Genomic DNA, 23,439 nt, shown 5'->3' with positions numbered 1-23,439 from the left:
CAAGCATTTCATCTCTGTAAGGCTAGTATTCACAGATTCCTTTGTGTCTCCAAAGTACTTACAATTACTGTAAAACCAATTGATAAAGCTTCCCTTGAAATGTGACGCAATGCTTATGTTGATTTGATTGCAAAATCGGTATTTTAAAAATTGCATCTTACCTTAACAATTGTATTATCGAGGATTTTATAGAGTTCTTTTAAGTTTGGAAGTTGAGAATTCTGTGCTAAAATGCCAAGCCTGAGCCTATATACCTTGTAAATTTGTATCTTTGATGAATCTTCTAATCTCTATCTGCTGTCTTGGAAAAGGGTGTATTCAATATTCAGGATATATGCATCCCCACCTTCTATGCACCTCTGCAGATCTGGGAAACTGGCACACATAGGCATAGCAGAGTTCTTAAATGGTACAGTTACCATCCAACGCAGGCATAGGCCAACTCCAGCCCTCCAGATGTTTGGGACTGCAATTCCCATCATCCCTGACCACTGGTCCTGTTAGCTAGGGATGATGGGAATTATAGTCCCAGACATCTGGAGGGCTTTGCCTATGACTGATCCAACCATTCATGTTGTTTGCTTCTGTCAGTCACTGTGATGTTTTCAGTTTTTAACAGGCTCCTTTCGTTAACCCTCTTTTTCAGTAATAGCATCGCACAAAGACAATTCTCAGGTACCACTAGCGATTACTTGTGGCGGTGGAAGTGGAATAGTACAAAGTACCCAGCTTCTTGTGCTGAAATCTGAGCATGCGAAACTGGAAAAGGAACATGCTCAACTGAAGAAAAAACTGGAGATTATGTTAAAGTAAGCCCTAAGGTTTATCTGGAATTGTTCTTCTCCCACTATCAGTTGCATGTCTGTTCTTCAAAACTGTGACGCTCTTAACAGTGGCATTTCTGTTGAGACAAATATACTTGTGCATAAGTTTGGTAGGCCATGAATCACAGAATCCTAATGCCAGCCTGCCTTGGACTGCAAAAGCAAGCGGCCTGGTGAACCACAGTATGTGGCTGCCTTGGACTGCAAAAGCAAGCGGCCTGGTGAACCACAGTATGTGGCTGATGTGTTGCATACAGATGGTGTGGACTGGCTTCTCAGAAGGCACCATGCCTTGGCATGGGGGTCCCCAACCTTTCTGGGCCACCGGGACACATGTGGATGTCTAAAGTTGTTGTGCACACCACAAAATACCCATTTTACAGAGCCCAGTATGAAAAACACCTCTGTGCTCCCACCCAAAAAAACCCAAACGAATAATCCACAGCCTTGGTGAGCACTTGTGTGTGTCTTAGGGGGCACTATGGTACCCACAAGTGACAAGTTGGGGGCCACAAGTGTAGCACATTCCATTTAGGTGTTTATACTGTTAACAGAGAAATCTGAGGGCTCCCTTGGGCAAAAAAACAAGGACACCAGCCAGGAATACCAGAGCAAAACAGTGAATTGTTACGTTTGGTATTGTGTAGCAGAGGCCCTTTGAATAGATAGGAAGAAACTGTGATGAAGTGTTTGGTGGGGACAAGTCACAAAAGTGATTGTGCTGATTTTGGTAGTGCATGATGTGTATATCTGCTGGAGGGGCAAACCCCCGCCCCCCATACATTAATTCCTGCAACACTACCTAGGACACCACTTTTACCATGAATTTAGGACAGCTTTTTTTTTTCCTTTTACAAATCTGCACTCGGCCACAAAGCTCAGTCGTGACCTCTTGACCCAAGCTATGTCCCAGATCTGTTGTGAGTAGGGAATGGGGTGTGGGAGAAGAGTCATGCCTGCTGCCTTGTGTTCCTTGGAGTTGAAAGGCAAGCTACACAGTACAAAACCAATCAATACCATTTGTCCATTCCAGTGTCAGTTCACGACACGTCAATTTGTGAGCAGGCCAAAGCCCAGTGACTTAGCTTGCATCGTTTTGAATGAAGGCATGCTAGAGGTTTTTTTAAATAGTGCTGCTGCCACTATTCTGAAGGGGAGGAGGTGGAAACAAGTTCCATGTTTCAGGGGGTGGGACGTTAGAAGCAGAATCTGATCTCTCCAGCGAGGGGGCCTGGCAGCAGGCCTCCTGCTAGCTCGCCTCTTTTCTCCAAATAGGAACTAGTAGTTCAAATCTTAGGCAGCGATCACATGTCTGACAAGAGGACTGATCTCATCTAGGCCACCTCAGAGAGTCACGTGCAGAATTTCATGCGAGGCAATATTTAGAATGAGAAGACTTCCAGTGGCAGCAAGCTGAATATCTTCAGGTAGATCAGCCTGAGGGCCACTAACTTCTAAAGACCCTTGCACATCCCTCTACATCCAAGCCTTTATCAGAGTGCAAGGACAGGCAGGCAAAAATACTCAGGAAGACTGTGAAGGAAGGCCAGCGTCCTGGGGAGATCCCCAAGGGCCAGGCAGAGAGGTCTACAGAGAGGGCTGCCTTTGACCCCCAGGGCTGAGGTTCCCCACTGTTGTGCTAGATGAAGCCAAGCCTTTCCCTCTGCTTGTAAGGGGTGGGTTTTGTAGGCTGAGAGCACAAAAATGACTCTTCTCTTCAACATGTCTCCTTTGTGTTCCAGAAATGAGCTGCTCTGGAAGGAGGAAGTTAGGAAATGGAAGGAGCGGTCCTCAAGGAGGCAGCGGTCCACAAGCGAGGAGCAACAGCTAAGATCACCAAGGAAGACTGCTCCTCCTTCTGTGTCGGAGCAGCCATCTTCTCCCTGTAGGGAGTGGTCTTTGAGGAGGCAGCAGCCCACAAGCGAGGAGCAACAGCTAAAATCACCAAGGAAGACGGCTCCTATGTTGGAGCTGCCATCTTCTCCCTGTAGAGAGCGCTCCTTGCAACCAGCTCTGTCGTTGGACACGCCCATTCCTGTGTTGTTGAGCTGTCCGACCTTCTTTGATAACTCTCGCTTAGGAGATTTTAAAGGTAGGTAATGGCGTGATACAGGGGTGTGCAGAAGGCAGACTGAGATCTGCTGGGAGACCTCTGGGAGATTTGCCGCAGATTGGCAAGGATTTGAGAATTCCAGCAGCTGGACAACTGCAGTAATGAAATAACTGTGTCCCCACCCACTGAGGGGGGAAAAGACTGCCAAAATGAAGCAGGAACCACAGGAATGACTTGTTTCTGGCACTCAGAACAAATCCCTTTGTTTAGCAGCTGCTTGGGGCACCATGTTCTTTCATGCATGTTACAATTAGTGGATGTTGGGGTTCTCAGAAAACACAGTGGTATTATTTTCTATCAATATCTACCGCCCTTCATTCTAAGATCATGGGGTTGTTTAAAATAACCCCTCCCCCACCGTTTTTATTTAGAGATGTAAATAAGTTTATTATTTCATAGAATCATAGAATCATAGAGTTGGAAGAGACCACAAGGGCCATCGAGTCCAACCCCCTGCCAAGCAAAGGTAGATCTCACAAGCCTGAAGTCTCTTCTCCCTTGCTGAAAGGGAAGAACCTCTAAGAAAAATGCAAATCCCATGAAAAGTGCCACACTATCAGCTATGTAAAGTGCTTCAAGGGTGCCCTATGACCCTGAGTGCGGGAATAATCAATAATAACTTCAGTTACTTCTCATACACACACTCAGAATAGGTGACTCTGGTAGGTCCAAAGTAGCCGGCAATAGCAAGTTACACCATCTCTCTCATTCCAGTTTTCAGTGTGCCTTTTGGCCCACAGTTCCCCAAATGCTGCTGAGATAAAAAGTATAGCCAAAATGCAACAGCAAGAAGCAGGAAAGGCACTGCAAGGGTCTGGGAGGAGCAGGTGTGCGTAGTTAAAACTGCTCTCGTTAAAGCAAGCTGTAAGATTCTCCCAGTACACTGATGTGCATGGTTGTGTTGCGCTTTGCCATTTGCCGGAGCAGTTTTGATTCTGTTTTAAAGGCTCTGGAATCTTGTAGCACAATAGCTAGCAGACTTTGTTCCCTCCTTCACTTGCTCACTCAGTCATGCTGCTCTTCACTGTAGTACAGCAATTTGTTGGCACTTGAGTTCAACTTGGAAACGTAATACTGAGCTGGGTACAAATCATATCTGCCTGTGACTCTTTAAACTGAGTCTGCAGCTGTACTAAATTAATATTTCAAGGTCTGAAATATAGTGGGGTTGTTTTGATTCGTATAAATCTCAAATCTCAACATCTTTTGAGAGAGGCGACTGTTGAGAAGCATTTAAGCATCGTTTTTAGCATAGTTGCAATGCACTTTCTGCCCTCGTTTGCCAGCCTTGGCAGTGTAATTCTTTAAACACCACTCCAAGTCAAGTTTTTCATCTCCGCACCTCCAAAGTGTGGCTCTCAGCTGCACAGGAGACATGATTTAATTGTAGGACATCTAACACAAAGCACACCAACAAATTTAAATGACACAAGTTCAGCTCATTGCCATTTTGAATTAGTATGGCTTATGAGCTTCAGTTGTCACAACGATTAATGGTGTGTGTTGTGCTACGCTTTATACAAAGGCCCAGAACCCTCTACCCACAAATGGTCATTCTCTTCTGAACAATAGTTTTGCCTTCTGGTTGTCTCTAATAATTACAGATGTCTTGAAAACATGTACTTGATTGCAGCCATTATTTTAAACAGATGTCCACTATTCTTTTCTCCAACAGACACAAAGTCTTCAGGTGTCCTGTCCACTGACACAGCAGCAGAGTCAACAGACAAAAATTTTAAGCAGCGTTTTGCAGGCTCAAACAATGACGATGTTTCTAAATGCAAGACACAATAGCTGTCTTGATATTTTTGTGGACACAGGTTGATTAATAGATTTCCATCTTCTTTTGACGTCATCATACTTATTTTTAATGTGTTTTTAAAAGAATAAATAAATAATTGTTGTTGTTTAGTCGTGTCCGACTCTTCGTGACCCCATGGACCACAGCACGCCAGGCACTCCTGTCTTCCACTGCCTCCCGCAGTTTGGTCAAACTCATGCTGGTAGCTTCGAGAACACTGTCCAACCATATCGTCCTCTGTCGTCCCCTTCTCCTTGTGCCCTCCATCTTTCCCAACATCAGGGTCTTTTCCAGGGAGTCTTCTCTTCTCATGAGGTGGCCAAAGTATTGGAGCCTCAGCTTCAGGATCTGTCCTTCCAGTGAGCACTCAGGGGTGATCTCCTTAAGAATGGATACGTTTGATCTTCTTGCAGTCCATAAAAAATACCTTTGCACCAATATTTCTGTTGTTGAAACTGAAGTCATCTTTCTAAAGTGTGGTGGTACAGAGATAAATTGAGACGTGTGTGAGCTCATCATGACAACCGCTCCGTAGCCACGTCTCCAAGGGGAGTCCAAAAATGTAGACAGCTGTAATTGATCCCTGAGTTAGCAAAAGCTGGTATAGAGTGCTGGAATTTGGATCGGATGGCCTGGATTTAGGTTATTAATCTAGCCTCGCGCATGACTAGTCCTATGCACTGTTCTGTAGGGGGTTAGCGCCATTTAACTCGGTGCTTGCTTCTGACTAAAATAGACTGTTTGTAGAGCTCTGAGCTTTAAACAAAGGTCTTCAGCCAGCAAGCAGTCTTGCAAAGTGTTAAATGGTTAGCATGAAGCAGAAATCCCATCTCTAACCTCTGCTCAAATATTTTCCCATTTCCCCTATGCTAGCTTTGAAAGCCTCGTTATCGCCTCGGTCACTTGCCACAGCAAGGAGAATCCCATTAGTTTCTCCTGCCAGTTCATGCAAGGGATGGTCCTGAGTATCCCACCATCCCCTTCACAAAGAGGAGTTCCATGCTTCCACGTTGATGAACGCATAGGGCCCTTCACACAGCTGAGATGGGACTGAGTTATGCAGCATGATCCACTCCCCTATTACACGGCCGGTAGAATATCACTGAGCCTCTTGTCCATGCCATGAACACTGTTTTCCTTATGCTAAACCTGTGGTAGAAAGCTGAGTGTTTGTCTGGCATTACAACTCCACTGATAATTGGTTTGTCCTCCCTCTACAGAAGTAAAAATATGTGAAGACTAAATCCTAAATAAGACAGGCAACTCAAGGTTACCAAGCAATGAGTTACACAGCACATGTTAGCTTCCAGGGTCCCGTTGGTAAGCCTGCCATAGACAAAACAGATGCATTTTTTTTAAAGTTTCTATATAAGTGGTTCCCAAACTTCCATGGATCATTTGAAAATTGCTGAGGGTCTTTGTGCACCTTATTTGGCTTTTCGGCCTGTTGTAGCAATTGTAACATGCTGTGATGGGTAAATAGATGATCTTTAAATGCATTTTTATTGTTGCTTTTATTTCTTGTGTTTCATTGTACTACAGTTTGCATTCCATAGAAGTCAAATAATACCATAACAGCAATATGGGAAATTGAAAGAAGCAACAAAAAATATAATTAAAAATTTAAGTGAATATTAATGAAGCTCATGGACCACAATTTGGGAACCTCTGTTCTAGAAGATAATGTATGACTGCAAATTGCTGATATAAATCGGAAGCAAGGCCTAAGCAAGATTTTAATTTGGTGTGCTGATGGGCATTGGCAGAATACATGTGGATGTTTGCCTGAGTGTATGCAAGTTCCAGAATCTGCTTGTGAGGTAAATGAGTTTAGCCTGGTATAGAAATAAGCTTCCTTTTTTCTGATGGTTTACACAACCCTCAGCATGGTCTGCATTCCCTGAGATTCGCCTTAGTATAACTGGCAACTGCCAATAGTAATAAAAATGAAAATAGGTAGATGTAGCACTTTCTCAGTCATGTCCTTCCCAAAGCCAGTATGGTGGAGCTTGCACATTGATAAAATCTTTTCTTTTTAGAAGTAATTTATTGCTGTTCATCCAGTACAGTGGGCAGTATTCAACTAAATGTGTGAGAGTGGAGCAATTTCAGTTTGCGCCGTGGGAATTTTTCGCACTCCTCTCTACACATGCTCCACCTGCCCTCCCCAAATCTGCTCCAGGTGGTTGAGGGAGCCATGAGAACAGATTTAGGGGGTGCTGTATTAAATACAACCAGATGTGCCATAATTTTATCTAATTCATTTGTGTGGCATGGCCAACTCTGCTGAACAATTTTTATGAATTGCATCTAGCACAAAAAATCAGACCTGTTAGCTACCCTGATCCTAGCATCTTGGTCAATCCATTTTGGCCAGAACTTTCAATGTGGGTGACACACTTTTTAGACATGCATCATTTTGCAACACAGTAATTCAGTTTTACTAGCAAACACGAGGTTAAGCTAACCCCTTTCCAGCCCCTGGAGTAGCATGGGGGGTGTGTGCGCGACACATCTACACACTGCAGCCAACACACCCAGTTTGGAAAGCTCTGGCTTAGCCTATTGACAGTAGCATGAATTAGAGATATATTAGACACATATTTAAACGCCTCCGGTTAATTAAAAGTGCTGTTTTGCCAGTTGTCTTTTTTCATAAGTAGCAGTCTGATGCCAATAGTCTTTTATGCATTGCCATAAAGTAGCTTAACCCTAAACTTCACTAGATGGCAGTATTTACTTCTACCTCTGCATTGAATTATCTTAACTCGGAAGCAATTTGCCAGCACACGAGTCGAATCCCAGCATGCTCTGAAAAACACAAGTAACCGCCTCCTGGACAAAGGTCTCCAAATAGGTCTTCACAGCACTTCTGAGGTAAATTTTTCCTCCATTCTTGTTCTTTTCTTTCTTTTTCTTTTTTACAAATAATAGATTTTCATTTAAGAATGGATTCTGGCAGATGAGAATTGTCTGCACTCTGGCAGTTTGTGTGTGTGCCATTAGCATAAGTAGCTTTGAATTATCTCTGCCTTTAGAAAAAGGTTTGCCATGTGGAAAATAAGTAAAATAACCCAGTCAGATGGGTGGCATATAAATAATAAGAGGATTGTTGTTGTTATTGTTAAATAAAGGACTCAAAGCAAATGTCTAGCCATATGCTTAACCAGGGAAGTCCTAATCCCGCTCCGTTCTGCCTTGGTCAGACCACACCTGGAATACAGTGTCCAGTTCTGGGCAGCACAATTTAAGAAGGATGTTGACAAGCTGGAATATGTGCAAAGGAGGACAACCATATATCTAAAGGACTGTCACATGTTTTCTCCTGCTCTGGAGGGTAGGACCCAAACCAATGGATTCAAGTTTACCAGGAAGGAGATTCCAATTTAACACCAGGAATAACTTTATGACAGCAAGAGCTGTTTGACAGCGGACGAGTCTCCCTTAGGAGGCTCTCCTTCCTTGGAGTCTCTGCTATCCCTCATACCGAGGAAACCAGACCTCCTGAAGTCTCGCACCTCTCCGAGCTTCTGGTGGCATGCAACAAATACATTAAAAGCAGTTGATCAGCTCCTAGTTACGCAAAAACAAAACCCTGCAAATACATTGAAATATGTGTGCAATTGGCTCTACAACCAGCATGAAAGATAATGTGCATTTCTTGCAGCTGTTCCTTCTGTAGTTGGCGCTGGTGAATCAGATACCACAATCTCTTTGAATCACCTACAGGGGGCACGATGGGCCGGCTGGATGGGAAGGTAATACTGGTGTCTGCTGCAGCACAAGGAATTGGTCGAGCCACGGCTATTGTAAGTTTGGGAACTCTTACTGAGTTTGCTTTGGGTTGTGTTTTGTACAAATAAATCTGCAAGCAGCCGTCACAAAAGTACTTATGCTTGAATGTATTTAGATAGTGAGTGGTGAGGACTTGAGCAGGAGAGCACCTAGGGCAAGGGTCAGCAAGGTTTACCTTGCCTGGGCCAGTTCACTGCCACAGAGCCCCCTCTGTGGGCTGGATTGCGGGCGCACGTGAGAGACAGCGCCCCTGATTTTCTGTGCCTCTGCAGATGTGATTTCCGGCACCGTGAAAGTGAGTCCCCACGCCGCACTGGTTTAGCGCAGCACACGGGGACCCACCGAGTGGGCGGCTTGTGGTCCAGTTAAACGACCCACTTGTGGCCCATGGGCCTTAGTGACACGGCCCAGTTCACGGGCGATCAAAGTCCTGGCTGGGGACATCAGGACTGGGGGCAAGATGGCGGGGTGGAAGCAGGTACGGGGGTGCAGAAGCCAGGAGTCAAGAAGCCAAGAGTCCAGGGGTCAGGAAGCAAGGAGGCACGAAGTCAGGGGTCCGAGAATCAAGAAGCAAGAAGTCAAGGGTCCGAGGATCAAGAAGCAGGGAGTGAAGAAGCCGAGGTTCAAGGATCAGGAAGCAAGAAGCCAAACGCAGCAAGGCAGGGAGCGTGTTGCTGTGGCAAAGAGCCAAAGGGAAAATGCTGACTTTATATCCCTTCCCAGCTCTTGCCACCAGGTGCTGTGAATTACCAATTGGCCTCACCTGTGAGGCCATGCCTTGCCTCTTCAGAACAAACTTAGGAAGGCCGCAGGCCTGCAAAGTCCTATTGGTCACAGGGCCTGGCTGCTGCACATACACCTGACACTTAGGTTGCCTACTCCTGACCTAGGGGTTGGCACAGGCCCATTGTGCCTCTCCACTGTGGTTTGGAGTGGCTAGAAGGCCATCTATCCTTCTGCTCCCTTGGCTGGCCCTCTGCTGCTCTGGGCAAGGCATACAGGCTCCTCTGAGTGCCTCGCTGGAGGCATCCAGTCGCTGGCGTGGGCCATCACAGTAACTCTGCAACAACCTCCCCATCACAGCAACTTCCCCAGTCACTATTAGAAGTGTGAGCAGTCCTTGGAAAGGGTGCAAGGGGTATGGTGCCAAATGCCCATACAGCTCCTTGCCAAGGGCACAAGGGAGCCTAGGTAAGCCTCCGCTCTGAGGGAGGGAAGAAATCACAAAGGGGAAATCTTCAAGCGATCAGAGCTCAAGATTTTAAACCAGGGATGGGGAACCAATGGTGCTACAGACACTATTGGATTCCTGCTCTCATCAGCCCAAACCAACCTGTCCAATCATAGAATTGTAAAGTTGTAAGAGACCCTGGGGGTCGTCTAGTTCAACCCCCTGCAATGCAGGGATGTCAGCTAAAGCAGTGTTCCCCAACCTTGGGTCTCCAGCTGTTTTCGGACTGCAATTCCCATCATCCCTGACCACTGGTCTTGTTAGCAAGGGATGATGGGAGTTGTAGTCCAAAAACAGCTGGAGACCCAAAGTTGGGGAACACTGAGCTAAAGCATCCATGACAGGTGGCCATCCAACCGCTGCTTACAGTAAAAAGAACCTCAAGGAAGGAGAGTCCATGAACTCTTGTGGGAGTCCGTTCCGCTGTCAAACAGCTCTCGCAGTCAGAAAGTTCATATTTATCACACCTCTTAATTCTATTCTGTCTTTTTCTTGAGATAAATTTCTTTAAAAACTTGCTGTTTATTGCTCAGTAGGATTATCTAAAGATGTCTCAGGTCTCCCTTGGAGCACAAATGACTAGCATATTAATTTTTTTTGCTTTCAGAAAAGCTGGTCTGTGAAAATGCCTTCGTATTTAGGCACAGAATATTCCAAATACAAAAATATTTTTTTTATTTATTTCACATAATTTATATGCCACTTGATTGTGACAACAACAATAGAGGTTTGATTGGACTATAAATGCAGTGAGAGGATGTGTCATTTGAATCCAATTCTTTGAGAAATCAGTCTTACCTAACTCTGTGTTTGATGTTTTGGTGGTAGCTCCTCACAACGATGAGAACATTATCAAACCAGCTAATTATCCATGGCAGCTAAGAGGCAGAGCCCATGTTTTAATCTGTTCAGATATTAACTACATTTGGTTTGGTTTTGAAAGGCTTTTGCAAAGGAAGGAGCCAAGGTCATTGCTACAGATATCAATGAATCCAAACTCAGAGAACTGGAAGCCTATCCAGGTATTTCTTTAGTTATTTTGAGCCTGAGCCTGCTTCAGATTTTGGATGGATTTGGGGAGTGGAGTAGAGTAGAGCAGAACAGAAATATACCTTCCGAAAAGCAATTGGGATGGGAGTGTCCAATACATTTCATGTTTAAAGGTGAATTTGCAGAATTTGAAACAAGATGTTCATTGAAATCCGTGCTTCTCTGAATTTTGCAGTGTAGTTCTCCAGCCAATTAATGTGTACATAAATACATATACTAGTATAAAGTGCACATATAAATATATGTAATAGTGAAAATAACATGCAAAAATGCATTCTATTAGAAAAGGGAAAAGTGGAGTGCAAGGAGTTTTGAATTATTATTATTATTATTATTATTATTAAATGCTGTGTGCATCTGTATCTAATCTTGCCCCCCTCTTTAATTTATTTATTGGTGTGTGTTTTTCTTTTGGTAAGAAAATAAAAGAATAAAATAAAATCAGGATTAAGGGGTGTTTTCAGGGCGGTGGAGGGTGTGTGTGCTGTGTCCCCTTGGTACAGTGGTGGAGGAAATGCTCTGTGGTGGAGGGGGGATGACAAAATTGTGGGGGTCAAGGAGGGACGGAGGGGTGAGAAATGTCCCTATTTTCATCTGAGGAATACTGGAGGGTATGAGTCAATATCTTTGTACTCTGCAAGGTTTGCTTCCAAGTAAAACATGTGTTGTAGGTACCTTATAAAATTAGCCTTGAACACTGCTGGGCTTGCCAGCAAATTCCCAATCAAATTCCCTTGCCTCTAAAAATGAAAAATAAAAGTCCTGACCTGCGTTGTTAACTGAACTCTTTCAGAGCATTGCCTGGCTTCAGATAAATCCAAGTTTTGTAGCAAAGAAATAAAGCTTAATAGCACTTTCTGTCATCTGTATTACTCAGCAATAATGGTTTGATTATAGTTATTAAGCTGCTGACACCTGGGTAGTATTAATTTTCTTTTGTTAAAATCTGATGCGGAAAAACAACAACACTTTTTCTACTGAAGGAAATTATTCATCAAGATTCAGGTGGAGCTGTGTGCATTAGGCCTATATTTACAGTGATTTAATATACTTTGAGGACAGCTCACTGATGGGGATGAAAACCATCCACGTAGAGCTGGGAAAATTTCTGTGAAACGTGATCACGCTGCCCCTGGAAGTCCTGTTGACTTTAATAGAAATATATTGACATTCTAGACCCTTTTGTATCTTCTCTTCACATGAAGATGTCTTGGAAGGAGGGCATGAATATGCCCACTGACCGCACTTCATGCACAGAGCCAAGGGCCCGAGAAAGGGTGCTCCTCTCTGCATACAATCCTACACAAGTGAGTGCTTCATGTGATGGAGAACTCTGAACAACTGAGCTTCTAGCTCTGCAGAACACTTTGTTGTCGTTTAGTCGTGTCCGACTCTTCGTGACCCCATGGACCAGAGCACGCCAGGCACTCCTGTCTTCCACTGCCTCCCGCAGTTTGGACAGACTCATGTTTGTAGCTTCGAGAACACTGTCCAACCATCTCGTCCTCTGTCGTCCCCTTCTCCTTGTGCCCTCAATCTTTCCCAACATCAGGGTCTTTTCCAGGGAGTCTTCTCTTCTCATGAGATGGCCAAAGTATTGGAGCCTCAGCTTCACAATCTGTCCTTCGAGTGAGCACTCAGGGCTGATTTCCTCAAGAATGGAGAGGTCTGATCTTCTTGCAGCCCATGGGACTCTCAAGAGTCTCCTCCAGCACCATAATTCAAAAGCATCAATTCTTCGGCGATCAGCCTTCTTTATGGTCCAGCTCTCACTTCCATACATCACTACTGGGAAAACCATGGCTTTAACTATAAGGTTCTTGGAGCAGGAACTGGCAAGCCACTCCAGTATCCCTGCCAAGAAAACTCCATGGACAAAGGCAACAGGCAGAACACTTACATGAATTAATTTGTATGTGCAGAGTCGCTCACTGCACAGATGTGTACATGCAAGGTAATCATCCTTTATCATGAAATCAAAACAATATTGCCTATTCTGATATGCTGATTTCCTCAACAGGCATCCAGGTTCGTGTGCTGGATGTCACCAACAAAGAACAAATTGAAAAACTGGCCAAGGAAGTGATGAGAATTGACGTTCTATGTAATATTGCAGGGTAAGCTGCCGCCGTGGGTTAATTGCCTTTCCTTTTCAATGTGCTTTTTAAAACAGAAGCACTGGGCTTTCAAACACCCCCACACTGTGCTTTGAAGTCCCAACAATTGGAGCTTCAAAGCTCAGCACTGCCTGATGTTACTATGACCCTCGTGGTCCCTTCCAGCTCAACGATTCTATGAAAAGTGGGCAACGCGGCCCACCTGTCAAATTTGACCCTGCAAGGGTGAGGAGATGAGAGTTCAGCCCACTGACCAGGAAAAGATATATCCACCCAGGTATATGGCTTTGGAAGCTTTGACAACATAAGCAGCATAAAAATAACTAAAATAAAATAAAAGCCTGGACAACTTCAGCCACTAAAGGTATATTTGAAAAGCCCTGAAAGCACAGGAAAACAACCTGTTGTTCCTTGTGTCTTTTATGCCAGGTTTGTCAGTACGGGGACCATTTTGGAATGTGAGGAAAAAGACTGGGATTTCACTATGAACGTCAACGTTCGCAGTATGTATCTGATGATCAAAACATTCCTGCCTAAGGTAAGGCCAACGTGCTGTTCTCTTATCCTTTAGAGGTATAGCTCACTGTGTGCTCAGTAAAGGGCTGGTAAAAGTGGTGTAGGAGGAGGATGAGCCAGGCTGAGATAATGTTTGCAACTTACAGTTCTCAGAGTGGTTTCACAATCCATCTCTCTTCCCAGGGAACTCTGGGAATTGTAGCACTTGGGAGAGGGATATGAGTCTCCTAACAACTCTCAGAGCCTTTAGCAAACAATACTTCCCAAGATTTATTGGGGAAAGCCATGACTGTTTAACCTGGTATGATTCTGCTTTAAATATATAGTGCAAATGGGGCCTTAGTCTAACCTCCTCCTAATAATTTAATATATATATTTTTTTAGTTATTTACTGTACCATAAAAGGTAAAGGTAAAGGGACCCCTGACCATTAGGTCCAGTCGTGGCCGACTCTGGGGTTGCGGTGCTCATCTCACTTTATTGGTTGAAGGAGCCGGCGTACAGCTTCTGGGTCATGTGGCCAGCATGACTAAGCTGCTTCTGGCGAACCAGAGCCGCACCCAGAAACACTGTTTACCTTCCCGCCAGAGTGGTACCTATTTATCTACTTGCACTTTGATGTGCTTTCAAACTGCTAGGTACCCACTAACAATTTTTCTGAAGCATTTCTTCTGGGGGCCCTCCACACTAGTGTTTTATCGCAGGTGTGTTCTGCAACATGGTTTTGACCATTGTTCATTACTGGTGGATTAATTCTGCTTTGGTGTGTGTTGTGATCCTCCCCCAATGCTATCACATTATTGTTGTCCAGAGAGACTATAGTGCAACCAAGGTGGAAAACGCCCCACCCCCACCCCCGCAATCCCTCAGGACATTTGTGACATAAAAAGTGAGAGAATTTCAGCAGGAAGTTGCAGGATATGCACTGATGGGAAATGAAGCAATGTGGCCGTCCCAAAACTTTTGCGGGTGCAAAGAGCATTAAACAGAATCACATAGGACCATCGTGAGCAATGTATGTGCAAATGAAAGGATGTTGGAGGGAGGGCCTTAAAGAATTATCCTGTCATGGGACAGCTTATCATGCCATCAGTTTTAATGAAATAAGGTGAGAGCAGAGAACCTCACTACGTGTTCCATCGCTGGCCATGAGACTCGTGGCATGAGACCAAGAGCATATAGATCTTTCATTTGCCCATCAAATATGTGTTAATCCTTCTATGATCTTTGTGTGTGAAGTTTTAAAGCATCTGACAAAAGCTTTCTTTTTCAGTTCAATTGCACCTTTTAAAAAAAGAAAAGATAAACTACATTTGTGAACCCAAAGTTCAATTTAATTGTTTAAAATGACACAGTATTACATGAATGTCTTGCTTGAGGGCTTCCCATAGGCTTCTTGTTGGCCACTGTGAGAACGGGATGCTGACCTAGACTGGCCCTTCTTTCCCCTGATCCAGCAAAGCTTTTCTCATAGTCATCTGCTTGGTGTTCTTGTGGCGTCAAAACATTTTGTGTTTGCATTTTTCAAATAGATGCTGGCGGAAAAATCTGGTAACATCATCAACATGTCTTCTGTGGTATCTAGTATCAAAGGTCAGTAGCTTCGCAGTTTAAGCACAGCAAGGTTCATATCATCCTTACCTTATTTTACACATATTTTAAAATGGACTGGTGCCTGTGATATAGGATATTTGGGGGCCATGTCCTTCTTGTGTTCTGTTGGTCCAATACCAATCTAAGGGTCATTTCACATGAATATCTGTATTCATCTTGTCTGGTGGGGACTATGTATTCTTAGATGCAAGTGACGGGTACCCAGTGCAAAAAAAATCAACTACCAGACTTTTAGAAGACATTTTATGAAGGTTTATTACTGCAGGAACTACTTGCTGTCTTTTAGCATGTTAAAGATTTGTTTCAAAATGTTCCTATGTATTTTGATTATTGTGAGTTGCCATGGGCTTCCTTGGAATGGGGAAGCAGGTTATAAATTTGACATGACAAAACAAAGTTTTCACTATGCAGGACATGGCATGCCGTTTCTTATTTTATTATATTATTGACCTATCATAAACGTATGAGGAAACTAACATGTTAACCACACAAACAATAACAGAACCATACACAGAGCATATTCAGTATATAAAAAAGCCACAAATTACAGAGATGTTGTTGCATATAGCCAAGTTTTTAAGATGAGTCTATATAGCCCAGCCACAATGAGGAGTGCCATTTCTGACCTTTTATAAAGGAAGCTGTTGTCAGCTTTAGGGCAGCTCCATGAATACTTGGTGTGCCACATCCATTACATTTTGATGGCTAGAGTGGCTTCTTAGAGCCAAGGCTGCACTCTGGAAACATCTGCCTCTGCTTAACACTTGTACCATGGCAAGCATCACTAGGTGTGTCCAAGATGGTGTTGATAATAATAATATATAATAATAATTATTTATTATTTATACCCCACCCATCTGGCTGGGTTTCCCCAGCCACACTGGGCAGCTTCCAACAGAATATTAAAATACAATAGTCTAGTAAACATTAAAAGCTTCCCTAAACAGGGATGCCTTCAGATGTCTTCTAAAAGTCTGGTAGTTGATTTTCTCTTTGACATCTGGTGGGAGGGCATTCCACAGGGCGGGTGCCACTACCGAGAAGGCCCTCTGCCTGGTTCCCTGTAACTTCTCTTCTCGCAGCAAGGGAACCGCCAGAAGGCCCTCAGCACTGGATCTTAGTGTCTGGGCAGAACGATGGGGGTGGATATGCTCCTTCAGGTATACTGGACCGAGGCCGTTTAGGGCTTTAAAGGTCAGCACCAACACTTTGAATTGTGCTCGGAAACATACTGGGAGCCAGTGTAGGTCTTTCAAGACCGGTGTTATGTGGGCTTGGCGGCCGCTCCCAGTCACCAGTCTAGCTGCCGCATTCTGGATTAGTTGTAGTTTCCAGGTCACTCCAGTTTCCATTGTCTTTGCCCATCATCCAAGCTGGCTGGGGCTGATGGGGGTTGTGGTCCAACCACATGTGGAGGGCCACAGGTATCTTACAGCCTTGCTTTTATGGGTTGACCAGAGAGAGGCAAAACTGGGGTGACCTCCCAACATCTGCGAGTAATAGAAACCTTGGGTAGAAATGGAACAGCTGGAGAAATGGGGTCTAAATAGTGCATGGCAATATTCTAAGGGGCACAGAATGCAAACACACACACACACACACACACACACACACACAGACAAGCTTTCTTCTATAGAAATCGATCTTTGTGCAATATGTTTTTAGAAGAGAACAGGGAATAGAAGTTCAGCTCATCACAAGACTATTTAGAGACAGCCAATGAGAAGGCAGAATGAAGGCTACATAGAAATGCAAAATGAGCTTTTGCATTCTTTGGTATGATTTGATTTCCTGATTCCCACCCTGATCTCTTTCTCAGGAGCTGTTAAGAGGTGTGTCTATGGTACCTCAAAGGCAGCAGTTATTGGACTTACCAAATCCATAGCTTCTGACTTCATTGGGGAAGGAATCAGATGCAACTGTGTTTGTCCTGGTAAGAAGCATCCCACCATCTTTGTTCTGTTTGCAAGTTTGTGCAAAGGCATCTAAAGTTTACATTTCAAGGGTGAATCCCTCTGGACTATTTATTAAAGTAACTAATATTTTCAGACAGAGGAGTTACCATTTAAATACATGGTGCCATTTAATTAATACATGAGAGCCAGTGTGGTGTAGTGGTTAAGAGCAGTAGTCTCGTAATCTGGGAAACCGGGTTCGCGTCTCCGCTCGTCCACATGCAGCTGCTGGGTGACCTTGGGCTAGTCACACTTCTCTGAAGTCTCTCAGCCCCACTCACCTCACAGAGTGTTTGTTGTGGGGGAGGAAGGGAAAGGAGAATGTTAGCCGCTTTGAGACTCCTTAAAGGGAGTGAAAGGCGGGATATCAAATCCAAACTCTTCTTCTTCTTAATGTTTGGGTATTTTCTTAGGCACTATTGACACTCCTTCTCTGCAGGAGAGAATCCAGGGCAGCCCTGATCCAGAACAGGTGGGCAATACAATTTCATTTTTTGCATTATGACACACAATCCGGCAGTGATAAGCTATTTAAAGCACCTTTGTTCTCCACAGGCTGCTTCAAAACATTCATTTTTCACCATTTTGTACCCAGGATTTATAACAAGTCAATAGAGTAAAAAGTAGAGTAAAATGTAAAAATTAAGCAGATCCTCCTCACCTCTGAATGTAGGTAACTTATTCACCGCAAGCCCTTTTTGCAGAATGTATTAATTGGCTTTGTTTAGCCATCATAGTAACCTATGGTTTATTCATAATCAATACCGTAGTTGGTTGTAATGGGAATGAGCCTAGCCTACATGAAGGCTTACATTCCCCCCTCCTCTTGTTTCCAGTTTGCATTAATTATAGTTAAGCACTAATAAACCATAATGATTTTACTGTGATTTGTTTGCAACAGGCCAACTTCAAACCATGGTTTGTGAAGATGACTTGTTGCAAGCAAACCATCGTTAATATTAGCCTGTTTTGTCAGATAACACAACTGGCTGTGGTTATTCAAAAGCAGAAAAGAAAGCTTTTGTCTGTAAGAGGATTATAAGGGAAGTTCGTGAGTCTGTGGCAGAGCTAGGCTTGCCTAAATGCAACAACTGAGCTCACAACCCTATCGTTTAGAAGGGACAGAATGCTCTTCTGCCTGTTGGCGTGCAGCCTCCTTTATAAATATTGACATCTCTTGACCCCATGTACAGGTTACCTTGGAAGTTAGATGTCTCCATTTGCCTTGGCTTTCCCCTCTATTTTCTTTGAACAGTATCTTGGGAACAACATTCGCGTGGAAGTTTGATACACTTCCAAACTACTCTAAATGATCTGGGTGTGGATTTGAAGTATCGCATGATGAAAAATAACGCCAGGGAAAGTCCTGTGTTTGAGAACCACGTCTAGGCTTATTGATGCAGCGAATGCTTTTTATCTCTAGGCACTGAAAGACTTTATGGCCAGGCAAAGGATAGGTAGGTTTGGGACAGCTGAAGAAGTAGCCCACCTGTTTGTATACCTGGCTTCCGATGAAGTAAGTACAATGGGTCAGCCACATAGCAGTACACCAGGTTGTCTGAAATAGTACTTCTTTAACAGCTAGTGCCAACAGGCTTCTGTTTGCTGACACCTGAGATAAGGTGTTTCCAGGACCCACCTTATCCCCTTGACTGTAATCGGTTTTAGCTGTTTCTACTTCTGAAATTTAAATTATTGCAACCCACCCTGGGAATTGCTGGTGAAGGACAAGCAGTAGTAACAACAACAACAACAACAACAACAATATAGAACTGGGTGGGGGGCAGAACACGCCACAGGCCCCATTGCTCACCAGTCCTTGTTTGAGTGCTTTTGACTGGCTGGAATGGTTCCTTGAACTCTTATTTGTCTAGAAGGAGGGTAGAGAGGGGTATTTGTATAGCAAACTCATGGCACCAAGATAAAGTGTTCGTTTGTTGTTCCAGCCACTCAGAACCTTTAATTTGAAGCAAGTAATGTTAGTGAGGTGGGGTTTTGACTCCCAAACTGTGTCAGCGAGTCGGAGGGGTGGGCAGAGGAGGCTGGTGGGACAGGATGGTCCAGGCAAAGGGGTCAGCGATTTGTGGGGTTGTGCCACCCGTGAGGAAGGAGTCAAGAGGAAAGAGCCTGGGCAGTCAGGGACCGGAGGAGAGGAGGTTGGGGGAGAGTTGCAGGAAGCCGAAGAGGGGGAAGAGGCAGCCCCAGAGAGAGATGGACCATTAGAAGTTCCTCCATCTCCTCCCTCAATGGCTCCAAGGACAAGGAAGGGTTTGCTGTGACGGAAGCAGCTGGAGCTGCCACAGGAGCTGCCAGTTGCTTACGTGCACCATGTCAGGTATGGGTGTATGTGGTTGTGTTGTTGCATCCCTGGTGTGTCTCTTCCTTGCACCTTAGGAACAGATGTAATCAAAGTGCTTTGCCAGTAAAGAACTATGCTTTCCATTGCTTGTCCCCACCCAGGCTGGGTGTGCTCGGGACAAACTGTAGTTGCAGTCCCTACTATTTAAGACCCTTGCACAATTGTCTCAAACTCTTCCTCCCTCTGCTGCCTTGCCCCATCCAGTGAGAGCCAAACTAAGCACGACAGAATCAATGCAATGAGCAATGCACTGATGTTAATGGAAGCTGGTGTCGTGACTGGGCCCAGTGCTATCAAGTGAAGGCAGTGGTGCCTGCTCATAATCTAGCGGATCCTGGGTCGTCTCAGTCCCATCTGCACAAGGCCCCATTTTGGGGATTTTCACAGGCTAAGGTAAAGGGACTCCTGACCATTAGGTCCAGTCGTGATCGACTCAGGGGTTGCGGCGCTCATCTCGCTCTATAGGCCGAGGGAGCCGGTGTACAGCTTCCGGGTCATGTGGCCAGCATGACTAAGCCGCTTCTGGCAAACCAGAGCAGCGCACGGAAATGCCATTTACCTTCCCGCCGGAGCGGTACCTATTTATCTACTTGTACTCTGACGTGCTTTCAAACTGCTAGGTTGGCTGGAGCAGGGACCAAGAACGGGAGCTCACCCCGTCGCGAGGATTCAAACCGCTGACCTTCTGATCGGCAAGTCCACCTGCATCCCTACTTCTGGCAATCTACCTCCACTTCCAGCCCCGCCCAAACAGGATTTAGATTGTGGCCTTAATCCTTTTACAATTGTCATTTAGTCATATGGAGTTCAATCAGCTTCTGAAACATTTCATGTTGGTTGGGACCACTACATTTATAGTACTGTATTTATTGAGGACACAATGACTTGAATTATGCTATATGCTCAAACTTTGTCCTTGCTTTCTTCAGTCAGCATTCATGACTGGCCGGGAGTACATCATTGATGGAGGCTGGAGCATGTGACCTGGTACCTGGAGATTTCTGTTTGCAAATGCTGAACACCAGAACTCGCAACGGTTTTAATGCCTAAAATGAACAATTTAATCAACCGTCTAATAGGTGCTAATCCAGTCTTTCTCACGCAATGGATTTGTTTTACATTTTGTTTCTCATTTATCATGACATCGTCACTCCAGCTCTTGTGTCCACTTCAATCAGATGCATGTAATCCTAAATTGCTAGGTGTGTGCACTCATGAATGCACATAGTTGGATGGGGGAGGATCCAGAAGAGTGAGGTCAGAGGCAAATAAGGAGCATAAAGAACAAACACTGCCAATTGCATAAAGCAAAAAGTGTTAGTGATGGCAACAGAAGCATCCTGGCATTAATAAAATGATTAATACAAGAGATGGAATCAAAAACCCTGATCTCACTTCTAAGTCATAGAATTTGATTTCCGAATCTATTGTAATTCAACATTTTTATGCTGGAGCGTCCTTTGATGAACTATGTGGCCCTTTCAGTTCCACAATTACGTGGTGTGCCTTTGTTCCAGAATGGCTACATGCTATTGCCTTACAAGTGCCTAATAAAGTTAATTCCACTACCAGTTAAATGTGGTTCTTTTCAGTTCCATGCATGTGCGGGTACAACCCTGCTTCCTCTTGTAGAACACGGAGAGCCATCGGAATTAAGGAAGGCTGTGGAAAGTGATGGCTAAAAACAGGCTTTTAATAATTTCTGATTGGAAATAAAAAGGAAGGCTTAAGCTGCTTGCAGTGCCTCTCTTTTCGCTTTTCCTCAAAAGATATAACATGTACTCAACATGTACTCATATACTCAAACTGTTTTTCCCGTCTCACTGTGCAGTTTGCTAAGCTTGTGCTAGACTTGTGTCTGGGATTGGTGCAGGGTAAAAGAACTGGGTGGTGCTGGAGGAGACTTGAGAGTCCCATGGACTGCAAGAAGATCAAACCTATCCAATCTTAAGGAAATCAGCCCTGAGTGCTCACTGGAAGGACAGATCCTGAAGCTGAGGCTCCAATACTTTGGCCACCTCATGAGAAGAAAAGACTCCCTGGAAAAGACCCTGATGCTGGGAAAGATGGAGGGCACAAGGAGAAGGGGATAACAGAGGATGAGATGCATGGATAGTGTTCTCGAAGCTACCAGCATGAGTTTGACCAAACTGCGGGAGGCAGTGGAAGACAGGAGTGCCTGGCGTGCTCTGGTCCATGGGGTCATGAAGAGTCGGACACGACTAAACGACTAAACAACAACAAAGGAACTGGGTACATCTGAAAAACAGCCGCCTTGCTTTAGTAGCAGACCTTATAATTCAGAGAGGGGAGTGTCTTTTTACACAGGGCCACATGCCCATATCTGGCAGAGGCAACAGTGGGCACAGCAGTGATTGTAAATTTCACCTTTGTATAGAAAGGTAGTTTCCCCATGCACACAAACACACCTTTCCATCAAAGGAAGCAAGAAGCATCATCAGTGCTGCAGGACACATTCCACCCAGGCAAAAATGCATGAAGCAAGGCCAGTAGCAGGGGTGGCCTGGGGAGAATCTCACAGGCTAGAGAAGCTTGAAAAGGGGCGGCATTTGAACCCTGGGCCAGAGGCTTCCCACCCATGGAATAATGATTACACAAGAGCAGTCAGTAGGAGACAATATTTACCTAAGTGGACCAATGGCCCATGTTGGTGGAAGGCCACTTCAGGTACAGTATTGATTTGTTCAACATCTCATAACATGAAACTGTGGGAAGACGTCCATCCCATTGCAACTCTGCGAAGGAGATTTCGTTTTCATACTAATCCCTTCACAGAGCTTGCCAACATTTCTTAAGTGGCTTTTTACAAGCCAGTCTGTACCACGTGTTTGTCAAATCATTGCAGCAATACTTTTTCAGGCCTGCTTTTGGGGGGAGCGGTGGAATGCCATTGCAGCATCAGTGTGGACAGGCAAAGGTTTTTCAGAGCTCTCTGACATTTAAGTAAATTAATGTGATACATTAAGTTGCAGTGGAGGGGATGCTTGCTGTTTTATTAATGGACCGCTATGCGTAAGAACAAATATACATGAAAATAAATGCATCTTCCCTAGCAAACAAAGCAAACCCTAATACTCTAGGGTGAAAGGTTCTAACTTAATTTGCCTAATGGTCATCTGGTCCAGCAACCTGTTCTCAGAGGCCAAGCATATGCCACAAGCAAGACATAAATGCAATAGCACCACCCACGAGATTCCCAGCAACTGGTACAACCTACTTTGTGTGTACACTCTATACCTTTAAAGCATATTATTTCTCAAAGAATTCTGGGTACTGTAGTTCACTCACAGTTACAATTCTCAACAATCCTGAACAAACTACAGTGCCCAGTATTCTCTGAGGGGAGGAATGTGCTTCAAATATGTTTTAAGGGTATAGTGTGTACACTGCTGGCCGGTAGCCAATGCAACTCTTATTCTCCATGAATTTGTCTTAACCCGCCTCCCTTTTAAAAAGCAATTTAGTAGCGACCACTGCATCCTGTGGCAGACTGTTTAACTTTCCTTGCCAAGTTTGCTTTCTACCTGCAACAAATGCTTCGAGTGCCTCTTTTAAATAATTATTATTATTATTTATACCCCGCCCATCTGGCTGGGTTTCCAACAAAATATTTAAATACAATAATCTATTAGACATTAAAAGCTTTCCTAAACAGTGTTTCCTGAGGCCCCAATGTGTGACATGATGCAGTTAATGCTATCAATTAACACAATCAGAGAGAGAGAAAGAGAAGCAAAACAAAATTCATTTAGCACCAGAGAGCAGCCTTGCTTGAAAGTACAGCCTGGACAGCCTCCAAAACACAGGAACTGCATCTCTCTTGGCTGGAAATAGGCCAAAAAGGACCTCCTTGAGATGCACAAAGCAGAATTAGATACCCGGGTTCTGTGACAGTGTATCTCAATGCAAATCTAAAAAAATGTACTGTAGTATAAACACCGACAACTGGGAAACACTGGCCTGTGAGCGCTCCAGTTGGAGAACAGCCTTTACCAAAGGTGCCATGGACTTTGAAGACACTCGAACGCAGGATGAAAGGGAGA

General features: G+C 44.3%; 2 protein-coding genes and 1 long non-coding RNA gene across 8 annotated transcripts in view; 2 read left to right on the top strand and 1 right to left on the bottom strand.

Annotated features, from left to right (window-relative positions):
- CENPE (centromere protein E) overlaps positions 1 to 4,843 on the top strand; it is a 37,805-nt gene extending 32,962 nt beyond the window's left edge. For all 5 annotated transcript variants that reach the window (XM_082236884.1, XM_082236885.1, XM_082236882.1 and 2 more), the window contains 3 exons: positions 647 to 809; positions 2,567 to 2,916; positions 4,613 to 4,843. In XM_082236884.1, the coding sequence (XP_082093010.1) occupies positions 647 to 809; positions 2,567 to 2,916; positions 4,613 to 4,731 (632 nt within the window). In that variant the 3' untranslated portion in view covers positions 4,732 to 4,843. The remainder of the gene's footprint in view (positions 1 to 646; positions 810 to 2,566; positions 2,917 to 4,612) is intronic.
- A 2,674-nt stretch (positions 4,844 to 7,517) lies between these two features.
- Positions 7,518 to 20,952, top strand: BDH2 (3-hydroxybutyrate dehydrogenase 2). Of its 2 annotated transcripts, none has more exons than XM_082237095.1 (10): positions 7,518 to 7,615; positions 8,406 to 8,547; positions 10,708 to 10,786; positions 12,835 to 12,931; positions 13,361 to 13,469; positions 14,980 to 15,040; positions 16,881 to 16,994; positions 17,430 to 17,488; positions 18,440 to 18,532; positions 20,305 to 20,952. In XM_082237095.1, the coding sequence occupies exons 2-10, from the start codon at positions 8,476 to 8,478 to the stop codon at positions 20,356 to 20,358; spliced, it is 738 nt and encodes a 245-aa protein (XP_082093221.1). In that variant the 5' UTR covers positions 7,518 to 7,615; positions 8,406 to 8,475; the 3' UTR covers positions 20,359 to 20,952. The 2 variants fall into 2 exon arrangements, with proteins under 2 accessions (XP_082093221.1, XP_082093222.1); XM_082237096.1 differs by having other exon boundaries at positions 7,524 to 7,615; positions 8,468 to 8,547.
- LOC309540346 lies at positions 11,236 to 12,836 on the bottom strand. The gene is made up of 2 exons (XR_014223200.1): positions 12,700 to 12,836; positions 11,236 to 12,169 (listed from the first exon to the last, which is right to left on the bottom strand). It is a non-coding gene; the product is annotated as an uncharacterized lncRNA (long non-coding RNA).
- Positions 20,953 to 23,439: the final 2,487 nt, after the last annotated feature.

The sequence above is a fragment of the Podarcis vaucheri genome, assembly GCF_965113315.1.
Source record: "Podarcis vaucheri genome assembly, chromosome: 9".
Classification (NCBI taxonomy): domain Eukaryota; kingdom Metazoa; phylum Chordata; class Lepidosauria; order Squamata; family Lacertidae; genus Podarcis; species Podarcis vaucheri.
This window is presented reverse-complemented; position numbering and strand designations above follow the sequence as displayed.

What these genes read in the sequence shown, in the direction of transcription:
- BDH2 (XM_082237095.1), top strand. Translation starts at nt 8,476, where the DNA reads ATGGGCCGGCTGGATGGGAAGGTAATACTGGTGTCTGCTGCAGCACAA. An exon ending in TTGGTCGAGCCACGGCTATT is followed by an intron (nt 8,548 to 10,707) that starts GTAAGTTTGGGA and finishes TGGTTTTGAAAG; the next exon opens with GCTTTTGCAAAGGAAGGAGC. An exon ending in TATACCTGGCTTCCGATGAA is followed by an intron (nt 18,533 to 20,304) that starts GTAAGTACAATG and finishes TGCTTTCTTCAG; the next exon opens with TCAGCATTCATGACTGGCCG.